The following is a 27,750-nucleotide window of genomic DNA, read 5'->3' on the forward strand; positions in this document are numbered from 1 at the left end:
AGGCTCAAGTCTGTAGACTTACCTACTGATTACAGCACTTCATCTGCTATTTATGTATTTCCTCTATACCTGTTCCTGTGCACAAGGTCTCCCCTGTTGGCCTGTAACGGTGCCTTGAGAGCAGGCACAACTTCAGTCTGGGGTTTTTTGTATCCTCAGTGACTAGCCCAGTGCCTGACTCATTATGAGTGCATAATAAAATGCTTAGTAATTGACTGATTGATTAATAGATGAGGATGAGCACACTGGGCCTGGTTGGCAGGGCCTAGTCAGGCACTCTGTCTCTGAGCTCCTTTGTCAATGATCTGCTTTCCACCTGAAATGGAAACGTTTGTGTTGTTCGTGGTGTGAAGGCGTGGAAGGTCTCAATATGTGTGGCTATGCCATTCATGTCATTTAAACTAGAGGGAGATCCCCTGTCTAGGCTTTAGACTTGGAAAGTTAAAGGCTGAATCATTTATAATTGTAAACTTCAATTTAGCCAGTGAAAAATTAAGGTATAGATCCAACAATCTTTCACATGCTAATTATTATTATTATTATTTTTAAATAAAGGTTCTAACCTTTAACTCTTTCATATGCCAGATAATTGGGTTTAAAACCTGTCCTTATTAGGTACTTCCTTAGAAAAATAAAAACAAAGAAAACATGTGATTCATTAAATTCTTTTAATATTTGTAATTATCATCATTAAAACCTTGAGCATTTACAAAGTGCCTACTGTGTTCCAGGAATTGTATTTTGCCCTGGGGACACACAGAAAAGCAATGACAGTGCCTGCTTCAAGAACACACCATCTAACAGACTGAAACCTGGAGATAATTTTGGCAATCATGTAAGACTAACCCCTCATTTTATACACAAGGAAACTAAGCGACAAACCAAAAATCAGATTGGTAGCAAGTACTATTATTGGCATTTGAACCCAGGTTCTCACTATTACGCCATGAAAGTCTCCTCACTATTATGTGCTTGGTGGTTGATTATAATGTGGGAACTAAGGCCTACAGAGGTGATGACTTGCCCGAGATCATTGGAGGATGGGTCTGAAACTTGGCTGGGGGGTGGTGGAATGAGAAGGTGTTGTTTGATCTAACCAGGGACCACCTAGGGCTTCAGTGCTCTGTGGGGGTGGCCCATGCATGCTCAAAGACCAAAGCTTTGGGGAAGCAGCTCCAAGGGGGCCAACTACCCATCTGGACAATCCTTGTATTTTGGTATCCAGTGTCTAGCAGATTTCTAAGGTTAGGGACCATTGGGTTGGAGATGGCCTCTCAGTCCTTTGGATCTTGGCAGCCCAAGGAAGTTGCAGTAACTGACCTTTTGGGGTTTATCCACTCTGTCCTTGACTGGGGCTTCCCTTCCATTGCTCAGGGGAGCATCACACTTCTCAATCCCTGCCTGAGGTTTTCCTTATCTACTGCACCTACTCAGGCAGGGAAGTTAGAGTGGAAATGCACCTGATGCTTGAGGCTCAGGACCTTTAGTACTTACTATCTGACCCAAGGTAAACCATTGAAGCCTTCTGGGCTTCTGTGTCTTCATCTAGGAGATGAGGAGGCTGGGCTCAGTGCCCATCCAGCTCTGTACTTATGATCCTATGACCCCTGTCCAAGGAAGAGTATGACACATGGTCTCCTGGGCTGAGATATGGAAGAGACCATGGAATCCACCCCCCTCATTGTACAGAGGAGGAAACTGAGGCCTAGGGAGGTTAAGTGAATTGTCAAGAATCTCAGAGCTGGTAGGACTGGAGGCAGGATATGAACCCAGTCTTCCTGGCTTTAAGTCTACTGGTTTACTCACTTTTCCACATCCAAACCTAGGAACTGGTCCTTTGGTCCTGCACTTCACTAGCCTTCAATAATTTTGCCCACATTGGGAGTGGTCATGTGGCGCAGTGAGTAGAGCGTCGGCCTGGAGTCAAGAGGACCTGAGTTTGAATCTGGCCTCAGACACTTAACACACACACACACACACACACAAAAAACACTAGCCATGTGATCTTGGGCAAGTTACTTAACCCCAATTGCCCTCCAAAAAGCAAAAAAAAATAATTTGCCCACAATTAAGTCTAAATCTATGAGTCAAAATCTTCACAGGGCAAACTTGGGAACATTTTTGTCCTCCCACCCCTTAGGGCATACTTAAATTCACCCTGGCATTTCTTAATTCTCATTATCCATTTTTGATAAGTCGCAGAGCTATCTTGTCTTGACAAAATATATACATCCACTATCTTCATTCTCTCCAGAGAATCAGATTCTGGCATAAAATCCACACCACGAACCAGAGATAAGGAATATAGTTAGATGACTTGGGGCTGGGGGGTGTTGGCTATGTAACTGGAGACTAATGAGATTCTCCCATATTCCAAGAACAGTTCACATCTTGAACCCTAATTGGCTTCAGGCTTGCAAACAGAGGTACAGAAAGGTGGCCTCTGCATTCCCCAGGCTGTAGAAATGACTTTTGGAAAATGACACCACTGAATTGTTATTCTGTCCTCTGCACGGTGACTTTTATGAAAGTTTAGTAGGGGGAGGGGGGGAGGGAAGCAACCTAACAACAACCAGGCCGGCTGAAGAAATGACCAGAACGTAGCTGGCCAAGAGTTCAGATGTGAAACCACCAGGGAACTAGACTGAGCCAAGTGTATTTTCCCATCAACAGCTGTGAAGCCTGGAGTCCCAAAGCAAACATTAGCGATGAAGGTCTTATATGGATTTGAGACACTATGTGTGGAGCTCGGTTCCATTAAAAACAAAGGACACATGGGATGTAAAATAGTCAATTCTTCATACTCTGGGGGTTGGGAGGGCAGCCTTCAAGGGCCCCTCAGATTCTACTTTTCTCAAGCCCAAGAAGGGGAAATGATAACTTGTTTGCTCAAATCCGTATGAACACATGTGATGGAATGAAAACCCAGAAGCTTCTAGATCCCCTTCCTTTAGGGAAAATAAAAGGAAAAGGAAAAAGAAAAAAAACACCCTACAAGGTCTGTATCATAGGCATGAACAGACACTCATTTGGAGCGGGCCTGAGGGGCTACGAGAAGGGACGTACTTCAGATCCAGCGCATGGAGGGGACCCTATTTCTACAAACGTTTCTCCAATATATCTTGGACCCCAGTTTGGATGATTCAGAAGACCAGATCTTAGACTGGATTTAATAAGATTTATTAAATATGTCAGGCACTGCGCTTGGGTCTGTAGATACAAAGACAAAAGAGAGACAGTCTCTATGCTCGAAAGTTCTTGCCTCATAAGCCCACAAATAATTGGGCCTCTGGTCTATGGCAAAATCCAGTGACAGGGCCATTAAACCTAATCAGGAGACCTGAGCTCTGGCTCCAGGTGCTGCCTCATTTGACGACAAATGGAGCCTTGGTTTCTCCTTCAGTAAAATACAGAGTGTGTGCTCACAGGTCATGGGGTTACAGACTTGGAGCTAGGAGTGACTTTCCAAGGGAGATCTAGGTCAACTATTCCATTTCATGGATGAGGAAAGTGAGGCCCAGGGAGATATGAAGTCACATGTGAAGTCTGGATTGGAACAAACCTTCTCTGACTCCAAAGCCAGCTCTCTAACACTAGCTGCCTGTTTGACAGTTTGGTTGGCTGGTGGGGAAAGGACTGGATCCGGCTCTGAGGCCCGTTTTTGCTACATATTCTGTGTGTGATGTGTGACACTTCAGGAAAGTTAAGCATTATTGTACCCATTCTACAAAAGAAGAAAGTCCCCCAGGGGTTATTGCCAGCAAAGTGCTTTGTAAACCAGACTGTTATGCAAATGCGCATTATTAGTAGTACGGCATTAATATTAATATATAGTGTAGGGGCAGAAGGCTCTCCAATGGAAACAGGCCCACACGCCACGTTCATTACTGCCCAGACTTTTAGACCACAAGTGAAGAGCCTGCTTTCCCAGAGACCCCGGGGATCGTCCAGTCCAGGCTCATTATCTAGTCAAGTCTTGTAGGTGCAATGGCTTTTTAATGGGGCAAAGAGAGGAGAACAAAGCAGTGAGGAAGCAGGAATGCCTCTGAGTGGTCATTACGGAGAGATCCAGGACATTGGGAAAAGCATTAGACTAGTTAATAATCAGGAGACTTTCCACATAAGTGAACTGTGGGCCTTGGGACATGTTAGAATTACCTCAGTCTCTTCCCCTGTAAGATTATGGGTTCTCGGGGCAGCTAGGTGGTGAAGTAAATACAGTAGCAGCCCTGTAGTCATGAGGACCTGAGTTCAAATCCGACCTCAGACACTTAACACTTATTAGCCGTGTGACCTTGGGCAAGTCACTTGACCCCAATTAACTGGCCCCCCCCTCCCCCAAAAAGATTATGGGTTCCCCTCAAACTCAGACATTCCCTGTTCTCAGGCCCCTCCCAGGTCTGATACCCCCTGTTCTCAGGCCCCTCCCAGCCCTGACATCCCCTGTTCTAAGGCCCCTCCCAGCTCTGACATTCCCTGTTCTAAGGTCCTCCCAGCTCTGACAGCCCATATTCTCAGGTTCCTCCCAGCTCTGACAGGCCCCTCCCAGTCCTGACCTTTCGCATTTTGAAGTCCACCTCACATGACAAGTCACCCTATGTGAGAAGGGCACTTCTTAAAGCATGGAAAGCTTTCTGAATGAGAGTTTTCCTTATGATTCACGTCTGTGTCCTGACTTCCTCACTCCTGTGCTCCCTCCCTCACTGATATTGTTTTGTTTTATAAGAATAATCTTATAAAAACATCACCAGCTTCTATTTTTGCTTCACCTTCCTTTCCAGGACGTCCTCCCCACCCCCACTTCACACTCAGCCAACCTTCCTTATAAGAAAGATTTAACAGTAAAGAGGAAGAGCCAGGCTAGCCCAAGCTGAGTGTCACGGTCATTAAAGTGTTCCGTGTGACTCCCCCCAGCACTGCCCCATCTACAAAGACGTGCTGGCTTCCCTCTTGCTCTCTTGCTTCTCTCTCTCCCTATAATGGCACAATGCCCTGAAGTTTTCCTGCATGTAGTTTGTCTGCCCAGTGGAATGGAAGCATCCTGAGGGCAGAGCTGTTTCATTTTCACTCTTTTCTCCCCAGCACACGGCACAGTGCCAGGGATGTGGCTGATGTGCAGGCAGGAAGAGCTCGGTTTATAGGGTTGAAATGAACTGTGTTCCATGCTCCCTCAGTGTGGAAAGCAAGGGCCTTCTTCACTGAAACACGCAGAGTCCCCAGCTCCTGCTTCTCAGCTCCCCAGGCAGAGGGGGTGGGCAGCCCCCAAGGGTTCAGCTTCAGCCTGGCTGCCTGCCCAGTCAACAAAGGCCAGCTGCCCAACCAAGGCTTGTGGCCAGCTCCTGGTGGCCCAGAGAAGCGGCCCAAACAGCAAGTGTGTCCAAGAGATTCTCGGGGCCTGGGAAAAAGCAGGCGGGACGGGTCTTTCTCCCTCAGATCTACAGGAAGCCGCATGTGCTGCTGCCGCTATGCAGGCAGCTGCCCACTCTCCAAGCAGCGGTGGTTTGCATTCCACTCCACCTGTACTCACAACAATAAACTCTAAAGCACATGAACAAATTCCTTCCCTCCTTTTCTTCTGATCCCAAGCCAGGCACCACAGGAGCTCTACTCCCATCTGCTCAGACACTGACACCACCCTCCTCCTTCCACATTCCCCCCAGTTCTCACTGCAGGGCTTTGTCAGCATTTCTGACCACCCCTCCCTTTCCTGAACTCTGGCCCTTCTGGCTAGCCCTCTTCCTTTCTCTCCTCTCCTTGGAAAGAGCTCTGGCTTTTTATCTAGGGTCTTCTGGTCTCCTGATTTCTCAAACAGTTCAGGATTAATGCTCAGTCTGATTCAGAGGTGTCCCTTTTGCTACAAAGGGTTTCCTATACCCTGCAATGATGTTACAGGCCATTTGTGGTCAAGGGATGCTGTTTCCTCTTAGCACCACAGGCAACCAGAGGCCCTCACAATTTGGCATTCTGGAAGGAATACAGGATTGTAGTTAACAGCTATGGTTTGAGCCTGATCCTAAAATTTATTATGTCTCCAAACACTTCCTCTTTGGCACAAAGTTAGTTAATAATAAGCATGAAACGCTATTGATTATCCCACCTACTTAAAAGAAATGATCCTTATTAGGTAAGAATTTCTCTTGATCGATTTAAACAAGAAAAACTAAGTGTGACTAGGGCCTGTACATCTCTTTGAATCAATCAAAGCCCTTGCATAAGAGTCTGGGCTGTGCCCTAAAGAGTCTGCATAAAAGGAAGACACAGTCTTAGAACCAAGGAGAGATTGAGTGTCTGAAAGGAAGAAGGCTGGAGCAAGCATGTCATTTAGAGTAGATCTCTGAGGACTGAAGATAGAACTGAGCTGTAGCAAAGAAAAGAGAATTGGAAGAGAATCACCAGGTCTACAAGCGTCTCAGAACAGAAGGTCCAAGCTGGGGGAGAGTACCAAGAAAAGCAAGCTCTTTCACTAACTTCCCCAACTGGGGACTTTCTCAGGCACCACCAGAATATAAACTGTTGCTTCCTTACCCAATATTTTCTAGTACGTTAAATTTTACTTCAAATACCTGACCAGGAGTGAACTAGTAATAGCTATGAATAAGACAGAGGACCTAATCCCTGCTTAAGTGTTAGGAATTTTTCTATATGGGTCTTTGAAGTCATGGCTGATTAACCTAGAATTTTTAAAATTTAATCTCTCTAAAGATGAAGAGGATGTACCCTCGCTAGTTATTATAACTGGCTTTACACTAGCAGTTTGTAGAAAATAAAGTCACAATGAAATGTAACAATGGAATTTTAGAATGGGAGGGATGTCAGGAGCCAGTTAGTCCAACCCAGTTAAGGTGAGCCCTGTAGATAGATTAAAGAAGGAAAGCAGTGATGACCAGTGGAAAAGGGTTGACCTAGGAGGGGGGAAAAGTCGGGCTCCCTCTTCTTTCAGGAAAGAAATTGACTCTGTAATCTTTGGAAAATTAATAAATCAATAAACATTTATTATATACATACTATGCGATGGAATCTGGGATTTTTATGTCTTAGAGATATAAAAAGAAACAAAAGCCAGCTGACACTCTACCCAAGAAAAGCTAAAGACTAAAGCAGCCAGTCTCTCCTTACTGATTCTGGTATGGTAGCTCCAAAGCAAAAAGGCTAAGCACTGGAAGGGAGGGGCAAGGACTTCCACTCAAGGGCCACTGGTCTAGGTGAGGACTTTAATTGTAAATGATTTTTTGGATGAGTTACTCTAACAGAGCAACAGGCACCCAACCAGTGCCCAGGCTCACTCATGAGTGCTCCCTCATGGTTATATGTGGAAAATGAGAATATTTGCCCCAACTTTGTAACTGATACCATAATGAATGACATAAACCTGTTTCATAAAGTAGTGTATAAGCATACATCTTACATACACACATACATACAAACATTAATCTCTTTCTGATTCAAGTATGTTGGGACATATGTGTATATATATATACAAACACATATACACACATATATGTACATGCATATATACAATAATATAAAAACATACATGTGTGTATGTATATATAAATATATACGTATATATGTATGTATGTATAGTGTAGTGGATAGAGTGCCAGCCCTGGAGTCAGGAGGACCTGAGTTCAAATGTGACCTCAGACACTTACTAGCTATGAGACCCTGGGCAAGTCACTTAACCATGTTTGTCTGAGTTTCCTCATCTGTAAAATGAACTGGAGGAGGAGATGGTAAATAGCTCCAGTATCTCTGCCAAGAAAAATCCATATGGGATTGTGGAGAGTCAGACATGACTGATATAACTCAGAAACATATCTATCAAAATACATCATATGAACCTTGCTCAAAACTTAGTTTCTCATAGTCTGCCCTCCTTTTGAGAAGAGTAGAACAGAGGAAATTGAGGTTCTTGACCAACCACAAGTACAAAGTCATCTTTGCCTGGGGGATTCAGGTCTCTGGCTCCTTGCCAGGCCAGCTATGACTATTTCTTCATCATCCAAAAAAAAAATTCTTGTCTATACCAGTCCTCATCTAGGAGCGGATGGAGCTGCCTCAGCTTCATTATTGCAGCCGGTTCGACATTTTGGCAAAAAAAGGAGAAATCTGGAATCAAACACATGCACACACCAAGCCTCAGTGTGAGGTTAGATCTTGGCTGAAAGCTTGTCATGCAGAGGAAGCAGGGAGGATGCAGACCATGGGTCTTTGTGGTAGAGCCGTTTTCAGATCCAGACATGATTCAATGAAAAATACCATTTTCCTGTTTCATCCAGGTTTCTCTGCCAAGGGTGGAGAGAATGAAGCGGCAGTCACCTCTTCTTCAGTAGTCATTCCTTCACTCACTCAAGCAGCAAGCATTTACAGAAGAAGCCATCAACACTTTCACTTTACAGGGGATGTGTTGCCATGGCTCCTTTGGGAGGGTACAGGGTGAGTATAAAACTTTGCTATTGTCTTTCCAGATATCTGGGTAACAGGAAGCAAGAACAAACTGGGAATCACATTCACATTGGTTTCATAAGCTCTGGAAATTGACAATTGCAAGAGACAAGATCAGAGGTACCCCATTCTCCCAGAGCCCAGACAAAGCTCCTTCTACTGGTCTGGTCATTTCCTGCCTACCTGTGGCCAGAATAAGTAAGTAACCAGCAGCAAAAGAGCAAAGCAAGCCTTTGTTTCAGATGTTTGATCACTCAAGAAGTTGGCAGAGCATCATGATGCTATGGATCCCACCAGCTGCTGGCACCTCCCCTAGTAACCTTGAGTTTCTCTTGTCTATATGCTATAGCATATACGGACACACAATGTGCATATATACACATATGTGTGTGTACACACAATGTCTACATTATAATAGCATTTCTATATATAATAAATACTATTATATGTATATGTATACCATGTGTGTCTATATACGCACATATATACATTATAATAGCATTATGGTATATGCAATAGTGTTTTATGTGTGTGCATGTGTGTATGTGTGTGCATGTGTGTGTACATGTGTATCTGTGTGTATGTGTGTGGATACACACACAGATACAGACATATTTTGTCTCCACTGATACTATGTAAACTTCTTGAGGGCAGAAAATCTTTCCTTTTTCTTTTCATATCTCTAGAAGTGCTGGTGTCTAGGAAATTGTATGACATTAATTAAATAGGTTTTTTTTAATGGATTGGTTGACTGAGATGTGATTTTCTCATTATAGGCTTTCCCTCATGGGCACTATCAGAGAGTAGCAATTATTTAATGCAACAGCAAAACATGGGCAGATGAAATCATACCAACTGCTTGGGGAAGGCATTATGTACATTGTATGGAAGCAGGCCTGGAGTGGGAAATTGGACAAAAATATTAGAGTAGAGATAATATTGGATTTGGGGTCAATCAACCTAGGTTGAATTCTCTGATCTGCCATTTGCAAACAATGTGAACTTGGGAAATCTCCTCATCTTTCTGGGTCTCAGTTTCCTCACATGTAAAATGGGGAGTTGATTTCTAGGGCCACTTTGAACTTAGAATTCATGACCCATAGGGATATAGATTATAAATGTCATGATTTTATGACATATATTATTTTAAGGTATTTTGAGCATGAGGGGGATATGTCTGACGCTAACCTTAAAAAGTATATCTAGCCCTAGAAGACTGTGATGCCAAAGGTTTGCTTGTGATGTGGCTGTCTGATGTGATGTTAACCTCTGAAGGCAGGGAATGCCCCCCAGCTACCTGGTAGGGAATCAGTTAGGGAATGTCTAGGGGAAATATCAGATTGTGATTCTGGATTTTAATTCAAAATCTGGAGATTATTCTGATTCTAATTCTGTACCTGTCTGAGTTTAAATGAATTCCTCTGAATGTTGGTTTTTTCATCTGTGAAACTAGAAGGTTAGAGCTAATGATCTTGCAAGTTTCCTTCTAGTGATAACATTGAATATTCTAAGGTCCCTTCTAGTATTCATGGTCTGTGTTCTAGGGTTCCTTCCATTCCATGACCAAGACCTTCCAGCTCTGACATTCTTTGTTCTGAAGTATCTCCCACCTTTGACATTCTATGTTTTAGGGGCACTTCTAGTTCAGATAATCTGGTTTAAGGTTTTAGATCTTAAGTCTATGATTCTTAAGAACCAGTTTAAATACTTTTTGAATCTTTGTCTTCAAGCCATACTAACCACATCTTGAAAAGGAAAAACTCTGTACAATTAATTATATCACTTTCCAACTAACTTTAAAAACAAACAAAAAACTTCATCATGAAAACAGAAAATTTATACAAATTACAAAAAAAAATCTTGTTAACTATTTCCTAGAGAAACTTAACTGACATAAAAACAATCACTCCAATGAACAGGCCAAAAGAGCTCAGAAAGTTATTTAATCAGTAAGTACTTCATTTTACTCAGCACAGAAGCATGAGAGCCAAGGGAAATTCTGGTTTAGAATGCAGCCTCATCTGCAAAAGATTATAAAAGAGAAAGATCTGAGACTATGAACAATATCATCTCACAAAACAGCTCAAAGTCGTTGCAGAAAGCTTGGGTTCCAATCCAGCTAAAGCTGTGCCCATATGATTTATAGACAAAACTCGAAGGATACAAATAGAAGAAAATCAACACCAAGTGCTGGAACTTTTAGAGTGATCTAGTCCCATAAAAACAAGAGTGAAAGTAGCTCATTTGCATTATCCTAACTCCATATTCAATATACTGGATCAGGGGTGAGGAACCTGCAGCCTTGAGGCCACATGTGACCCTCTCAGTCCTCAAGTGCAGACCTTTGACTGAGTCCAAACTTCACAAGACAATGGGTTTATCTCATTTTGTACTTACAACAATCCTTTGAGCTTGGTGCAATTATTACCTTCATTTTATAGTTAAGGAAATACAGGCAAACTGAGGTTAAGTGACTTTCCCAGGGTCTAAGTTTCTGAGATGAGATCTGAACTCAGGTCTTCCTAACTCCAGACCCAGCACTATATCCAATGTGTCACTTAGGTGTCTAGAGCATTTCATTTATGGCTTTATTGCCAGCAACAAGTACAGTGACTGGTATCTAGCAAGTCCTGAATAAATACTTGTTGATTTATTGATGAACATTCCCTAGAGGCAACAGGGAGCCATTGAATTGTACTAAGGTGGGAAATGAATTGTTTGATCTGTACTTGGTTAGACTATGCCTTAGGAATATCGATTTTGCAGCTGTGTAGAGAATGGGTAAAAGAGAAGAGAAACTGGGGTAAGTGAATGTTCAGGTAAGAGGCATTGGGATATGAACCAGGGCAGCAGCAGCATGAGTTGACACAAGAGATGAGTATCAGAGATGTTGTGGAGGTAAAGGTGAGAAGACTTGGAAAAGGACTGGATATGGGAGGTGAAGGAGAGGAAAGGATGGTAAATTCTTCAATGACAGAAATAGGAAAACTGGGAAGAGAGGAAGGTTTGGGGGGAAACATAATGAGTTCCTTTTAGGATGTGTTTTACATAAGAATGATAAAGATGATCCTACTACCTGCCTTCTGCCACCTCCAAATGGCCACCAAAAAATCATCAGCAAGAACTAATACTCATGAAGGAAGGAAGGAAGGAAGGAAGGAAGGAAGGAAGGAAGGAAGGAAGGAAGGAAGGAAGGAAGGAAGGAAAGAAGGAAGGAAGGAAGAAAGGAAGGAGAAAAGCAAAGAAAGAGAAGCAAAGAAGGAAGGAAGGAAGGAAGGAAAAAACATTCAGAGCTTACTATATGCCAAGCACTATGCTAAGTGCACAAGATACAGTTACAAAAAGTAAGGCAGCCCTTGCTCTCAGGGAGCTTACACTCTTACAGTAGGAAACAACATACGCATGGGGTGGATGGTGAGCAGCGTGTCTGTTTGGAAAGTCACAAGAATGATGAGGGGCTTCAAGGGTTCTGTAAAGAACTGATCTGAATCTGCATCAGACATGGAGAGGGAGGGGCTGAGAGGTCTGCTTAGGGGGGTGATAAGAAGAGGGTTGGGAGGGATGTCAGGCAGAGTGGGCCAGCTGCGGACCAGAAGAGCAGGGCTCTAGGTCAGGCACTCCCGGGGTGAATGACTCCAGTGCCCAGGGCATGGTTTCTGGTCTGGACAGTGATAAGATAAGGGCACAGAGATGGGGGGGGGAGCTGACAACTGGAAGTAACCTTAGGACAAGGGATGTCAGACCTGGATATGACCATGTGAGTCAGGTCCCTGATTTTTCACATGAGAAAAACCAAGGCTAATGCTTACTGAATGACTCGTCCCAGGTCAGTGATGAGAACATGGAGAGGGCCCACCAGACCCTTCAGATTTGTCTTGACTCTCTGCTGGAGGGTTTCACTGATTATGCCAAGTCATTTTACTCAGTAAAACAAAACACAGCTTCAGGCCTTGAGGAAAGTAACCCAGAGAGCCAGGAAACAGGGAGGGCCCAGCTTAGTGAGCACCCTGAATTATCTTGTCATCTGAGGTTTGACTTAGAACATTCTCAGAGATACCTTCTCTGGTCTCACATGCACCATGAGACATCAGCATTGCCAGGGCATGGGAACACTCATCACCTACTGAGGCCACAAGGCCTTTCTCAGCATCTATTTAAAAACCTAAATTCATGCCACTGCAACCAGTTTGCCAGGGCACCAAAAACCCTGAGGCTAGCAGGAGGACAGCTTCGTTTGGTCCCCCGCCTTTAAGCAGAATTCTTCCCAAACTGCTTCAGACGGATATCCAGAGTGCAGACAACCTGGCCTTCACACACAGCCTCCATCTCCAGTGTCTGGGCCTTGGCAGGGGGAGCCCCCAGGGCCTGCTGGGCTCTATATCCTCACCAACTCCTTTGCCCCTTAAAAGCCCTGGCTTCCTTCAGTCGTCAGCTCACTGGCCACCTTCTATGTGAGGACTTTTCTGATAACCCCAGTGGCTTGTGCTCCCTCCAATTACCCTGGATTTATCACCTTCATACTTATATAGTGTGTGTATATATATATATATATATACATATATATATATACACACACACACACACAGTTACATGTATGTGCATGTATACACACAGAGATGTGTATATACACATGGCTATTCATATCTAGTCATATATGTGTCGATGTAGATTTTAGGTACACATTCACTCTCTATAGAGATATATTCGCACATATACACATACATACACACATGTACATGGCAGCAGCCAAGGGGCCCTGGCCCTGATGTCAGGAAGACCTGAAGGCCTTGAGTGAGGGATGACAGGGTCTTTTATACTAATTAGCAAGATGATCAAGCAAATCTGGAACAACACAGCTCTCTTGTGACTGGCTCTCTATGACACAGTCAGAACTGAGATCACATCATCCTGATCTTCTCTTCTGAAGCTCCCTTAACCACAACCAAGACAAGTGGAGCCATAAAGCAAAGATTCTCTGGTGACTGGATGAGTCTACATCCTATGGGAGTTTCTAAAATAGTTTAAATTGATGAGATTAGACTTTTTAGGTTAATCAAGTTTCTCAGGAAAGCAGATGATGGGTGGGGTCACAATGTCCAACTCTTCCCCAGCCCCCCTGGGGGTTTTCTTGGCAGAGATCCTTCAGTGGTTTGCCATTTCCTTCTCCAGCTCATTTTACAGATGAGGAAACTGAGGCAAACAGGGTTAAGTGACCTGTCCAGGGTCACACAATTAGCAAGTGCCTGAGGCCATATTTGAACTCATGAAGATGAGTCTTTGGGATTCCAAGATGATCTATTCACTGCACCACCTAGCTGCCTCTAGGCTTAAAAAAGGCAGAGGTAATTACAAGACAAAAACTCGAACATTAGGATAGTTTTTTCATGGGATGTGGGTGGTGGGTGAAGTTTACAAGAGGAAGCAACCAGGAGAGGCAATATTAAATCTAGCTCAATTAAGTCTTAGCAAAATAAATTAAAATTGATTTTCAATTTTACACAGTCTAACAAGCATTTACCCCCAAAAACCTCATCCCCCAAAAGTTCTTGATTCCAATGGTTGAATTCTTGGGGTTTGCTGAAGCATCATGGAGACCACTCAATTCAAGCACCATGACTGAATCTATTGCTTGTTCTTGCATACACACAAAACATGTAAAATAGAATGATACCTAGTCCTCCAGCATGGGCGTCAATCAGCGATGCAGCCACAGCAATCCCGGCAGGGAGGCCTAGCTCTTTAGCAGCCTCTGGGGTGAGACCCTTGCCAAGAGGATCTCCAGGAGATAGCACTTGTGTTCCTGGACAGAGAGACACAAGAGAATGTAATGAAAAAATGAAAACAAATGTATTGTCATGATTTTCCCCCCTCCACTCTATTGCCCTCTCCAAATTTATGTTGGATACAGAATTCTCCTCCTCCCAAGTCCTGAAAAATGCCCATGAATTGAGGCAACAAAAGAATCTTAGAAGGAATCCAGGCTCACTCTTTCACTCTAGAAATGAGAAAAAAGAGACCTATACATGGGAAGTGCCTGGACCAGATTTTTACAGATCGTTATTGGCCAAGGCAGAATTAGAACTTCTTCAGTTATGAGATCGCTTGCTAGCTCTTCCCACTGATGGGGTTTAGGCTCTAGGAAGCCCCTTGAACTCTCCTTGAATCCTCCCACTAGATCTGTCATTCCCAGAGATCATAAACCTTTCATTATCTCTATTCCCAAATCTATTCCCCTTAACCTAACCTAGCCCTCCACTGTCTGATATCTCCAGGGACCCTCCAGCTACTTCCTATCCTTAATCCCATTCTCTTGGTTCCTGGTGTCTGACCACTAGTCACCCCAGTTACTGGCCACTCCCATCAAGACCCTCCCTGGCCCCCTCCTCCAGTGGACCCAGACTCCTTGGCCACCGGTAGATCCCTCCCATAGTCTTTCTGTATAGAAGATCCATCTTGCTTCCATGAGGGGGCTCAGATTCAATTTAGCTGAAATTCAAACTGGCCCATTTGTATTAAGTGTCACAATACTTAGGCTCCTTACGATTCTACCCAATACTGTGAATCTTTAATAAACTTTGTTTTACTTTGGCTGAAAGAAGACTTGGGTCAAATTCATTCAGGCAGGACCTGGCATGTTGGCACTTTGGGGTACTGAGCACCTCTAAACCCCAACACTTTAAACCACCAAACCATGGTATCATGATACCTCTCAGTAGATCAGTGAAAACTAGTTGCTCATGCTAAAGGCTTAGGTGTGGGTCCCACCATATTGAACACCAAACTTCAGTGGGCTTTTAAAAGCACGTAGGGCAATTCGAACATATGGGAAATTCCACCCATAGGAAACTCATAATATGCTTAATGCAACTCATCCAGTTATAAAAATTCTTTCTGAGACTGATGTTAAATAAATATTCCTTTAAACTCATACACACACAAACAATACTCTTCCTGTGAGGCATATATTTGTAGTGATAGGGCACTGGAGGAAGTCTACCTTTGGAATCATTTCCTGCTACAGTGAAGGGGGTCTAGTCCTTTCCCCATAACACAATCACAAAACAGGCCTTTCTCAGAATGAAAAATAGGAAATCCCTTAAACCCTGGGGCTAATGAAGGCATCAGGACCCTTGGAGTGAGTCTGGAATTTGGTCCAGAAGTTATTGTATTGAATGCTTTCCTATGAAGCCTGGAATATGTCGAGAACCATTCAAGACAAAGGCCCTTCCCTTGATCTTGGTTGGTGGTTATAGCCTTGATGGGGAGGAAAAATCTATACACATGAAATAACATGTCACAGGTTAAAACTCATTAATCAAAATATTTCCCCTTATGAGAAAGTCTAAATAAAGACTATTTATTGTGCATTTTTTCTCTCCCTGAAATGGGTAGGTGCCACACCAATGTCTATTGAACAAATATCAAAAAATCAAACAGCAACATAGAGCTCTGATGTCTGTGAACAATAGTGTCATACTCTGGGGCTGAAAGGGCTTTCATATATTTTCTATTCCAACCCTTTATTTTATAAAGGGGAACTTTGTACAGAGAAGTTTTCCCACATAAGCAGGTGGAAGCACGGGGAGAGTGTTGGGCCTGGAGTCTGGAAGAATTGAGTTCAAATCTGGTTTGAAATGCTTACTAGCTATGTGACCCTGGACAAATCACTTAACCTTTGTCTGCCTCAGTTTCCTAATTGTAAAATGGGAATCACAATGCACCAACCTCCCAGGGTTGGTGTAAAGATTGAAAGACATAATATTTTTTAAAAAAAATGCTTAGCACAGTGTTTGGCACAAGGTAGATACTTTAATAAATGTTTGTTCCTTTTCTCCTTGCCCACCCCTCCGTAAGGCCATATAGTTAGTAAATTGCAAAGCTGGGAATAGATTACTTGAATCAAGTCTCAGCAAAATCTGGTGAGGTAGGGGCTACTTACAGGTATTATTATGTCCACCCAGGTGTAGCAGCACCCACACTGGGATACCCAGAATGACTACTAGCCCAGATTCTTAGATCTGCTTTACTAGGAAAGATAACTGTTTAAGCGGTCAACAATCTTTTTAAACCACATTCAGTAATTCAGAGGAAAAGTCAGCACCCTGAACTTCAGAGAGAATACAAACAGAGAAAATACAAGCAGTGAAATAAAGACCAACAGACAGGGCTCTGGCTGTCTGAATCAACTAACATCTTTACATATATCCCTGGATCAAGATAGCCTTTATATCTGAGCAGTCAGGGAGCTCTGAACATAGTGCTACTCAGAACCTGGACCAGGGAATCACAAGATTCTCATAAGGGAGCCCACAAAGCAAAACACCAACTGAGAGTATAAATAAACACTTCTCAGAGCCAGAAGGCATCACAACCCTCTTTTCTCAGTGACTAGTTAGAAATTAGCAAAATTTGTGAAAGTCTTCCTACAAGCAAGCCTCCCCTAAGCAAGCTTCCCATAATGGACTCTATTAATGGGTGGGAAAGATCTTATATCCCATTAACATTACACCAAGAAACTGAGAATAAAAGAGCTTAAATGCCTTTCCTTGGTTACAAGGCCAATAAATATGAGAAGCAGGATTTGAATGAAGGAATCAATCAATCAATGAATGAAACATCTTTACTAAGCACTTTCCTTGTGCCAAGCACAAATACAGATATGCAAATACAAAAGCCTCAACAGTCCCTGCCCTTCATCATCTTATTTTCCAGGGGAACAAGAAAATATTTCTAGGCAACAGTGGTCATGAAAAGGAGTTATGGCTTGGAAAGTCGCAAGATGGTGAGAGAATGAAAGAAGTCCATTCACCTGCCCTCTATGGAGGCAATAGTGGTGGTTATTTGATTACGATTCTCAGATAAATAGGTGAAAAGATGATGTTGGGAAGGGTCAATAGAATGGGAAACTGCAGGTTCCTAAGGAATGTCATTTTTAGCTGCTTAGCTCCTCCCAGGGATAAACTCTGGAGGTCTGGTGGTCCAGGATGCTCCTGGACCAGCAGCGTGGCAGAAGGCACTGAGACAGGCAGGGTAGATAGATGATGGCGGCTGATATGGCCCTAGTAAGAGCACTTGTTGTTTTAGGGCTCCTCTGTATGCTGAATTGATAGAGAGTCTTGCCAACAGTCTCTAGGAAATAAGTAAGAAAGGGACCACGTGTGGGACACAGTGTAGTGGCATTCTTATTCATATTGACAAGATGGACACTGAAGGCTCTTCTAGCTCTGACATTCTAGGAAGGGAAGGGAGGAAGGGTGGGAGAGAGAGAGAAAGGAAAGAAGGAAGCAAAGAAGGAAGGAAGGGACAAAGGAAGGAAGGGAGGGAGAGAGGGAGGAAAGAGGGAAGAAAGAAAGAATGGGAGAAAAAAGCATTTCTTAAACATTTCCTTTGTCAGGCACTAAGAATGCAAAAAATAGCCAGAAGATTGTTCCTGTGGACACAGACAAGACATAACAGGGAACTAGTCGAGGGCCAAGGGAGGTGGAGGCCACTGACCAGAGTGGTGGCAGTATAGTTTGGAAGTGTCTGGGAGAAGGATGGGGGCCCAGTGCCAGCTAAGATAAGGTGAAAGCTCATCTCTCAGAGCCCAGTGTGGCAGCAGCAGTCTAGGTATTAGTGGAATGAAGATGAGAAACATGGTCAGGGTTCAGAAGGCTTGGTTTGCTTCAGTGACCTAAAGGTGTCCATCAGTCAAAGGGAATCTACTGGAACATACTACGTCCACTCCAGGCCAAGACAATGAGATCCTCAGCCAAACCTGGGTGAAGTTGACTGATTGCTCTGTCTGGTATGGTGATGAGGTCACAGCTCCATCAGCCAGTAGGCTGGAGAGAGCCTCCCTTGCCTGGACCTGCCAGGAACTGAGTCGTGGGATCCTGAGGACTGGGCAGTTCTCTCTGCTTGTGTGCCAGGGTCTTGACTCTTGGAACATAGCTAAGCTGAGATCATCTGTCTGGAAGTTCACTCCAATGATATAGATCCCAATCCATCCATGCTTGCCCATCCTGTGTCTTGCTGTACACATCTTCCCATAAGTTCACCCTGGGAAAAACACGCAACATAGTAGCAGCCACCATCTCCTTCACCTAATATCCTAGGAACACAAGTGGGGACTGGGGCAGTTCCCTTGCTATCTCTTATCCTTGCCATGTGAATTCAATACCACTAACTGCCTTGTTTATCTTTCTAAGAAACATCTATGAAGGCCCTGAAAATATCCTTGTCCTCCACAAGCTTACATTCTCCTGGATTTACTCCACGGGAGCAAATCCCAAAATCAAGCTGACAAACGACATGTCTGTTTTTTCTGGCTTTCTTCATATCCTAGTTAAAATCCCTCTTCTTCAAAAAGCCTTTCCCAATGCCCTTCATGTTAGCGTCTTTCCTTTGAGACCGCTTCCAAGATATGTCTTGTTCACACATCGTTGTTTTCTCCGCAATTAGATTTTTAGGTCCTTGAGAAGCAAGACTGTCTTTTCCTTGGAATCGCATCACTTAGCATTGAGCCTCCCACGTAGTCAGCATTTAACAAATGCTTATTGGCTTGACTAGAAGACCTTATTGCTTCTCTTTGAGTTATAATGGAGTCTAACATTTCTGGATGTGGTGAATCATGGGCCTAGCAGAGCCCAGGAAATTCTAGCCCATCGAATAGCTGAGGAGTGTTGTGACATCCAACCAATGGACAAGTAAATTGTAAGTACCTACTATATGCCAGGTATTGTTCTTGCTCCTGGGGATAAAAAGTATAAAGAATGAAGCAATCTCTGCTTGCATTGGGCTCATACTCTAAGAGAGGAGAACAGAACAAATACAAACACACACATAACAGTTAAATGCAAGCTAGCTTGAAAGGGCATTAGCAGTTGGGAAGACCAGGAAAGGATTCTTGTAGCAGGATGTGCTTGAGCTGTGACTTTAAGAGAGAGGAGGAATTTGAGGTGGAGGCAAGGCGGGAGTGCATTCCAGGCAAAGGCTCAACTCTGGCAAATGTGGGAAGAGCAAGAGAAGGCCAAGGAGGAGGCCAAGGAGGAGGCTCAGGGACCAAGAAAGTGCAAGAGGCTTCAGTCCTTGGGCTACAATCTGGTCATCAGGGAAGCTTGGAAATTAACAAGAGAAAGCCTGGGGCCAAAGGCCAAGGTCTCCTCAGAGCAAATGGATGGAGTCCCCAGGAAGCTGACAGGAGATCAAGGGGGGGCCAGAGTCTCAGGGAGAGATGTCTTCTAGGCTACAAAGATACACCATGTAAGTGAATGGGAATTAACATAAATATGAGACCAAATTATCACGGTTTCCTGCAGTGAATAAGGAATCTAGACTCAAGGGACCAGAACCCTACTTGACTTGTTACCTGCGTGGTCAAGGGTGAACTAGTAGAACCTGTCCATGTTACACATGAGAAAACTGAGGCCCAGAAAGATACAATTTGCCTAAGGTCAAGCAGGAAATAGCTAGGTTTGAACCCAGATCCTCTGATTGCAAATGTACCACAATGAATGAAGTCTTTCAGACTCCGACTCCAAACTCTCTTTTCAGGTTGATTTCATGTTACTTTTCCTTTCACACACGGGACTACTTTCTGTTCCCTATACTTAATATTCCATCTACCATTTGTTGTTGTCCAGTCATACCAGTCTCATGTCTGACTCTTTGTGACCCCATTTGGAGTTTCCTTGGTAAAGATATTAGAGTGGTTCGCCATTTTCTTCTCCAGTTCATTTTACAGATGAGGAAACCGAGGCAAATAGAGTTAAGTGATTTGCCCAGGGTCACACAACTAGTAAGGCTGGATTTGAACACAGGTTTACCTGACCCCAGGTCTGACACTCTATCCATTGTACTTCCTAGCTATCTGTGGACCACCTTGGTGTCATTGTCCAAGTTGTATACCATATTTCCAATGTTCTCCCTCCTCACTTCCAGCTGTAGGAATCCCTACACCCCATCAAAGTTTAGCTCAGTTGTCACCTTCTATGTGAAACCTTTCCAGATTCCTACAATGGCTAGAGTCTCCCACTAGGAAATTACATTGTATTTACTGTGGAACAAACAATGGGGCCTCACTTTGATATGGTCAAAGAACAGTGAGGAGACAAGCTTAGCTGGAGCTCAGAAAACAAAACAAAGAGGAGTGTGAGGTCAGTTTAGATAGGTAGGTTGAAGATAGTAATAATAGCTAGAACCTGAAACTTTACAGGAGGTTGGTGTTATTAAGGTTGCCACTTTAGAGATGGGGAAACTGAAATAGGGATTAAGTGACTCACCCAGGTTTCCCAGCTAGGAAGTGTCTGAGGCTGGTTTTCAATTCTGGTCTTCCTGACTCTGTGCCCAAGGTCCTATTTACTGCTACACTTGTCTGAGATAGATTGGAAGAATGAAATTCATGTAAAGAGTAGCGTTACTTAGGAGTTGCAAAGGGAAAACTTTGAGCAGTGCAATGACATGATCCAACCAGTTTCTTGGGTAGATTAGCCCGGCATTGGTGTTGAGCATTGCCATTGAGGAGAGAGATTGATGGCTATTGTATTTTCTTGACTTGTCAAGGGGAAAGCAGAACCTTCACTATCACTCACCAATGGCTCAGCCTTGGGGTGACTAGTAGTTACATCCTTGGAATACCCCATTCCTTTTTTTCCCTCAAGATATCTAATTGAATTTTAGTTTAATCCTAACAAGAGATTATCTTTTTTTTTTTCAAAGAATAATACATCCTTAAAGAAATTCAAGTAATCAAGATTTTCTGCTGCTCTCAGGTCAGCTTTCAGCATTAGTCAGTCAACCAACACGTTTTTTCTTAAGTGTTTTTTGTGCACCAGTTACTGTGATGAGCATTGGAGATAAAAGATGAGAATGAAACTCTTCACACTCTCACAGAATTTACATTTTACTGAAAACAGAAAAGAGAAACAACCCACAGGACCTGAGGACACAAACAAATATGGAAATGAAAAGGGATATATTATGGCTGGCCAGGTGTCACACACAGTGCAAAGGGATCAATGATATAAATGCAAAAGCAAAGCTAGCCTCTATCCTCAAAATGTTTACAGTCTAATGGAATTAAGATATCAGAAATGCATCTGAAAAAGCAGAACCACTGCCTGGGTTATGGTTCAGAAACCATGTTCAGGTCATCTTTGACTTTTTATTATCTCCTTTTCTCTTATGCTCAATCAGTCACAAAGTCCTATCTTTATTTTCTCTGAAATAGCTCTGTGCCCAATGGAGCCTTGAGGTCTGGGTAAAGCAAAGCAAAAATACTGATAGCAGAATGGACATTCTCTCCTCTTCAACCAATTAGCTAGATGATGCAGCAGGAAAGTAAGGAAGACCAAAGTTCAAATCTAAGTTCAGACACTTAGTAGAGTGTTACCCTAGGCAAGTCACTTAACTTCTATATGCCTCAGTTTCCTCATCTGTAAAATAGAGCTAATAATAATACCCACAATGCAGAGTTGTTGTTTGGATTAAATGAGATTTGCAAAGCACTTAGCAAAATGACTGGCAAATAGTAGGTGCTTAATAAATGCTTCTTGCCTTCCCTGATCATTTAACAAGCATTTACTAAGTAAGGAATTGTGTTAAGCACTAGGGATACACAACTGAAATGAAGCAGTCTCTGCCTGCAAGGGGTTAAGCTCTATTGAAGACTATATGCAAGGTAATTTGTGGGAAGGGCTTCGGGAAAGGCTTTGAGTTAGAGTGTAAGCACCTTGAAGACAGGGACTATGTTGTTTTCATATGTGTGTCCTGGGAGTTTCACAGACTGCCAGGAGTGGAGTAAGCAATTTTTCATTCATTGCTTCTTAAAGTTGTCTTCCTCCTCTTCCTCCTCCTTCTCCTTATTATCTCCATTCCATTACAGTTGAATCTTAACTACAGAAGAATGTAAAACTGACCCCCACATTCCCTTTCCCAAACCATTCTGGCTGATGATATTTCAGCATTTCCTGTTTATGGAGTAATGCGCATATTACTTAAAATGAAGCTTAGGGGATGTGTGTGACAAGTCATAACCAGAGGGGCTTGCCCCGGCTGTGTTCCATGGCAGAAGATGTAGAGAGGGAGCAGAGGTGACTTCAAGCCTTGCCCTTCTTGCCCCAGAGTTTTCTCTGTTAAGGAGTTTGCTCTTTACTCACTCCAGTCTACCACCTGTACTTGCTCCAAGTGAAAAAAAAATGTTAGTTATGGTTCTTTGTAGGTGCCACCACAGCCTTGCTCCTCACTAAAGCAGAAAAAGGGAGCACAGAGGACTCAATGCTTACCCTCCTGCCACCATGATCCTAAAACTAACATGTGTCCCAATCCCCTTCAGGGGTCAACAGCAAAATCATGCAGGCCCTCACAAGTTCCCTCAGGTCCTTTTCAACTAAAGCACTTTGCATATTGTTAGTTTCAATTCTAGCAGTCAAAAGCTATGGTGAACAATTACTGGGTGGTCAAAGACCAACCTCCAGATTGGGGCTACTATGGCTACAATTACTCTGTCTGTCTGTCTGTCTCTGTCTCTCTCTCCTCCTTCTTGATGTTAGCACAAGAAATTAATGACTGTATAGATTTCTGGGAGACAGATATATTATGGTGGTCAAAAGAACTATGATTCTCCTTAGGAAGGAGAAGGGCTAGGATGGGGTTCACATACCCCAAAGATATCACAGGAATCTTTTGTTTTCAGGAAAATAGCTAAATAAACTTTATTTAAATTCAGATCATATTTGCCAGAGTGAAGAAGAAAAATGAGCACAGAAAAGAGGTCACAGAGAAGTCAGAAACAGGCTTAGACATTAGATGTGGGCTGTCTGGAAGCTGGATTCTTCCTTCTTAGTAACCTGTACCTCTGACATGGAAGAAGAGGTGCTTCTGACCCAGTAAGGGATCATGGAAGGGTTGCACCATGCTAAATGACACTTAGATTGAACAAAGAAAAGAGTAAACTGGTCCTATATAAAAAATACATCATTTTTGGCTTTACTAGAAACAGTGCTGTTCTCATTACATATTGTTATGATTATTCTATGATACCACAATGAGAAAATAATAGACTTATATAAACAATATGATACAATATAGTGAGAGGTAACTGGGGTAAGACATGGGCCTAGGAATTGGAGTTGAGTTTGAAGTGCCCACCAGAAATTATACACCAAAGCCCCCTTAAACCTGCTAGAGGGGACCCCTACTAGATTCCTTGGAAACCACCTAATAGGTTCCAATAGTAAAGAAATGTTTCACCTGTGTGGCTAAAACATGCCACAGGTTCCCACAGATTTAGGTCTGTTTTGCTTCAGTAGAAATAATACTAAGGCTTTGTTTCAATAGGAATAATACTGAGAATGCTTTGCCTCAACAAGAATAATACTGAGAAAGCTTCACCTCAATAGAAACAATGCTAACCCCTTAGAAACATATTCTGTTGCTAGCAATCACTTTGTCTATAAAATTATGTCTAACAGAAAGCTCAGTGCTGTCTTTCAGTCTGAGAGGCAGTCCAGGCCAGTTAATAAACACTCCTATCAAATCATAATTGGCCTAGTTGTCCTGTTATATCACGGTGTCCATTACAAGTTTAAGAATGTGCAATCTATACAACTCTAAGCCTCTAATGCCAAAGAAGTGGTGTCCATACAGCTACAGGTGGTTTTCCCATTGGGGTTTCTTAATACCAGTGAAATCATACATTGGTCCCCCCAAACCCTCAATCCCTTAGGGATACCCATAGAATGGGAGAGACAACTTTATTTTAAAAATACTAACCTGGCAAGTGTGTGTGTGTGTGTGTGTGTGTGTGAAGGGGACTGGGAGAATCAGTCCAGAAGCGTGATACAGATACAATGCAATTCAAGAAGTAATAATCATTTATTAAGACCCAATATTGTAGGGGGTAGAGCCAAGATGGCCAAGTAGAAGCACAAACTTGGCATGAGCTCCCACTCCAATAACTTCCAATACATGTAAAAAAAATGACTCTAAACAAACTTTAGAGCTACTAAACCCATAAAGTGACTGAGAGAAACAAATCTCCCGCTGAAGGAAACCTGGTAGGTGGACGGGAAGGGTCTGTCCACCAAGCTGGGAACTAAGCACTGTCCCATCTGAGTGTGGTTCCAGTCCTAGGGCATTCCTGACCAATGGGTGCCAGAGCAGACTACAGGAGAGTGAATCAACAGCAGCTGTGGTGGTTTCCAGACTTCTCAACTCATAAACACCAAAGACAAAGCAAAAGGTCAGTGTAGAACTCTGTTGGAACAGAGGGGGAATGAAGAATGCAGGTCTGGCACCTGCCCCCAGGGCAAGACTGGTGGAGGCATGGCGGATTTGGAGCCACTGTTTCATGGCTACCTCAGGAGCTCCTGGCCTGCAGATCATAGGGGGACCAAGCAACCATTCAGAGGGTGATCATTCTTGCTTTAACCTGCTTGGATCCAGATCGCAGGCTTGGGTGGTGGTCCTGGGATGTATGGCCAGTGAGCCAGAGCTTGTGGGGGCTGTAGAGATGGTGCTCTCCTAATAGCTCTAGCAGCTGCAAAAACCCCAGAGATTTGGGACAAAGCTCTCTCTATTCTGGAAGCAGAGTTCTACCATGGCAAAGAGCTCAGAAGTCAAATAATTGTCTGGCAATATGAGCAAGAAGAAGAACAAACAGACCATAGAATCCTTTTTGGGGGGACAAAAAGGATCAAGACATGGAGAGAGAGGAAGACAGCAAAGTCAGAACTCCTACATCAAAAGCCTCCAAGAAAAATGTGAATTGGTTACAGGCCATGGAGGAGCTCAAGAAGGATTTTGAAAATCAAGTAAGAGAAGTGAAGGAAAAACTGGGAGGAGAAATGAGAATGATGCAAGAAAATCATGAAAAGTGATTCAAAAGTCTGCTAAAGGAGACCCAAAAATACACTGAAGAAAATAACAGCTTAAAAAATAGACTAACTCAAATGGCAAAAGAGACCCCGAAAGCCAATGAGGAGAAGAATAACTTAAAAAGCTGAATTTGCCAGATGGAAAAGGAATTTCAAAATTATATTGGAGCAAATGGAAGCTAATGACTTTATGAGAAATCAAGATTCTATAAAACAGATCCAAACATATGAAAAAATAGAAGGCAATGTGAAATATCTCATTGGAAAAAAAAAAACACTCACCTGGAAAATAGATCCAGGTGAAATCATTTAAAAATTATTGGACTACCTAAAAGCCATTATCAAAAAAAGAGCCTAGAAATCATCCTTCAAGAAGGTCTCAAGGAAAACTGCCCTGATATTCTAGAACCAGAGGGCAAAATAGAAATTGAAATAATTAACCAATCTCCTCTCTAAAAAGATCCCAAAAACCAAACTCCTAGGAATATTATAACCAAATTCCAAAGTTTTCAGGTCAAGGAGAAAATACTGCAAGAAGTCAGGAAGAAACAATTTGAGTTTTGTGGAAACACAATCAGGATAACACAAGACCTAGCAGCTTCTACATTAAGGGATCAAAGGGCTTGGCATATGATATTCCAGAGGTCAAAGGAGCTAGGACTAAACCAAGACTCACCTACCCAGCAAAACTGAGTATAATGCTACAGGGGAAAATGTGGTCATTCAATGAAATAGAGGACTTTCAAGCATTCTTGATGAAAAAAAAAAAACCAGAGCTGAATTTGACTTTCAAATTCAAGAAGCAAGAGAAGCAAGAAACAGTAAACAGGAAAAAGAAATCATCAGGAACTCATTAAAGTTGAACTATTTACATTCCTACATGGAAAATGATAAGTGTCATTCATAAGACTTTTCTCAGTATGAGGATAGTTGAAGGGAACATATATGTATATTTGCATACATACATACATATGTATGTATAGGAGTGTGCATGCATATATAAATATATATGTGAGTGTGGGCATATGTATATTCATGTTTACATAGACAGAGGGCACAGGATGAGTTGAATAGGAAGGGATGATATCTAAAAATAAAATTAAGAGGTGAGAGAGGAACTTATTAGAAGGAAAAAGGGAGAGATAGATTAGGGTAAATTATCTCACATAAAAGAGGCAAGAGAACAGTGTTACAATGGAGGGGAAGATCAGGATGGTGAAAGGGAATGAGTCAACCTTACTTTCATTGAATTTGGCTTAAGGAGGGAATAACATACACACTCACTTGGGTATCTTACCCTACAGGAAAATAGGGGGAAAGGGGACAAGAGGGGGGATGATAGAAGGGAGGGCACATTGGGGGAGTGGGTAGTTAGAAGCAAATATTTTTGAAAAGGATAGGGTGAAAGGAGAAAATAGAATAAATGGGGTTGGGATAGGATGGAAGGAAATATAGTTAGTCTTTCACAGTATAACTACTATGGAAATGATTTGGGTAACTACACATGTAAAACCTATATTGATTTGCTTATTGTCTCTCTTGGGGTAGGTGAGGAGGGAAGAAGAGAAAAAAATCTGGAACTTAAAGTTTTAAAAACAAATGTTAAAAAAAAAGATCCAATATTTTATAAGGCAGTACTAGGCACTGAGGATAAAAAAAAATAGTGCCTGCTCTCAAGTGACTTATATTCTCTTCAGGGATATAATTTGTATAAAGAAAAGTGTACATACACACATAGGTATGTATGTATTTGTATCTTTACTTAAATTATATTACATGCACACACATGAGTATGTATATATACATATATGTATGCACATATATAATATGATAATTTTAGTAGGAAGGAGAGAGGACTGACCACCAGGACAATCCCATAGAAGGAGGCATGTCAACAGAGCCTTGAAGGAGGCCCAGGAGTCTAAGAGGCAGAGGTAACAAGGAGTATATTTCAGGCATCCAAGTCAGGCTGTGAAAGGAACAAGGTGGGAAAAAGCCAAAGACCAAGGGTGGTAGTTAGTTTCAAATTAGAGAGTATGAAGGGAAGTGAGATGAAAGAAACTTAGAAAGTTCAATTGGGACCAGTTGGTGAAGGGTTTTACCACCAACCTGAGGAGTCTGAATTTTAACCTAGGGCCAATGGGGAGTCTCTGAAGATTCATGAACATAATAATAATAACATATAACATATAAACATACATGTTATATAAACATATAACAAGAAATATAACATATAACAAAAATTTGTTACTTCACCAATTGATAAGGGATATTCTATTATTAGTACCTAATTACAAAGAGAAGTAGATTGAGGTTTGGCCCATTCTAAGCACCGATATCACTAATCTTCAAAGACTACAGTTTTCAGAGAAAGACTATATATTCCAGAAGATTCACAGCCCTTCTCCTACAATACTAGAATACTTGTGAATGGACAGCATTGTAGTAC

General features: G+C 42.5%; 1 protein-coding gene across 8 annotated transcripts in view; it reads right to left on the reverse strand.

Moving 5' to 3' along the window:
- LOC138164927 (FGGY carbohydrate kinase domain-containing protein-like) overlaps window positions 1–27,750 on the reverse strand; it is a 544,546-nt gene that overhangs the window by 217,086 nt on the left and 299,710 nt on the right. For all 8 annotated transcript variants that reach the window (XM_069092899.1, XM_069092902.1, XM_069092898.1 and 5 more), the window contains one exon: window positions 14,117–14,245. In XM_069092899.1, the coding sequence (XP_068949000.1) occupies window positions 14,117–14,245 (129 nt within the window). The remainder of the gene's footprint in view (window positions 1–14,116; window positions 14,246–27,750) is intronic.

Source organism: Petaurus breviceps, unplaced genomic scaffold (assembly GCF_028583685.1).
Source record: "Petaurus breviceps papuanus isolate PSGF00001 unplaced genomic scaffold, PetGlider_PUasm1.0 207, whole genome shotgun sequence".
Classification (NCBI taxonomy): Eukaryota; Metazoa; Chordata; class Mammalia; order Diprotodontia; family Petauridae; genus Petaurus; species Petaurus breviceps.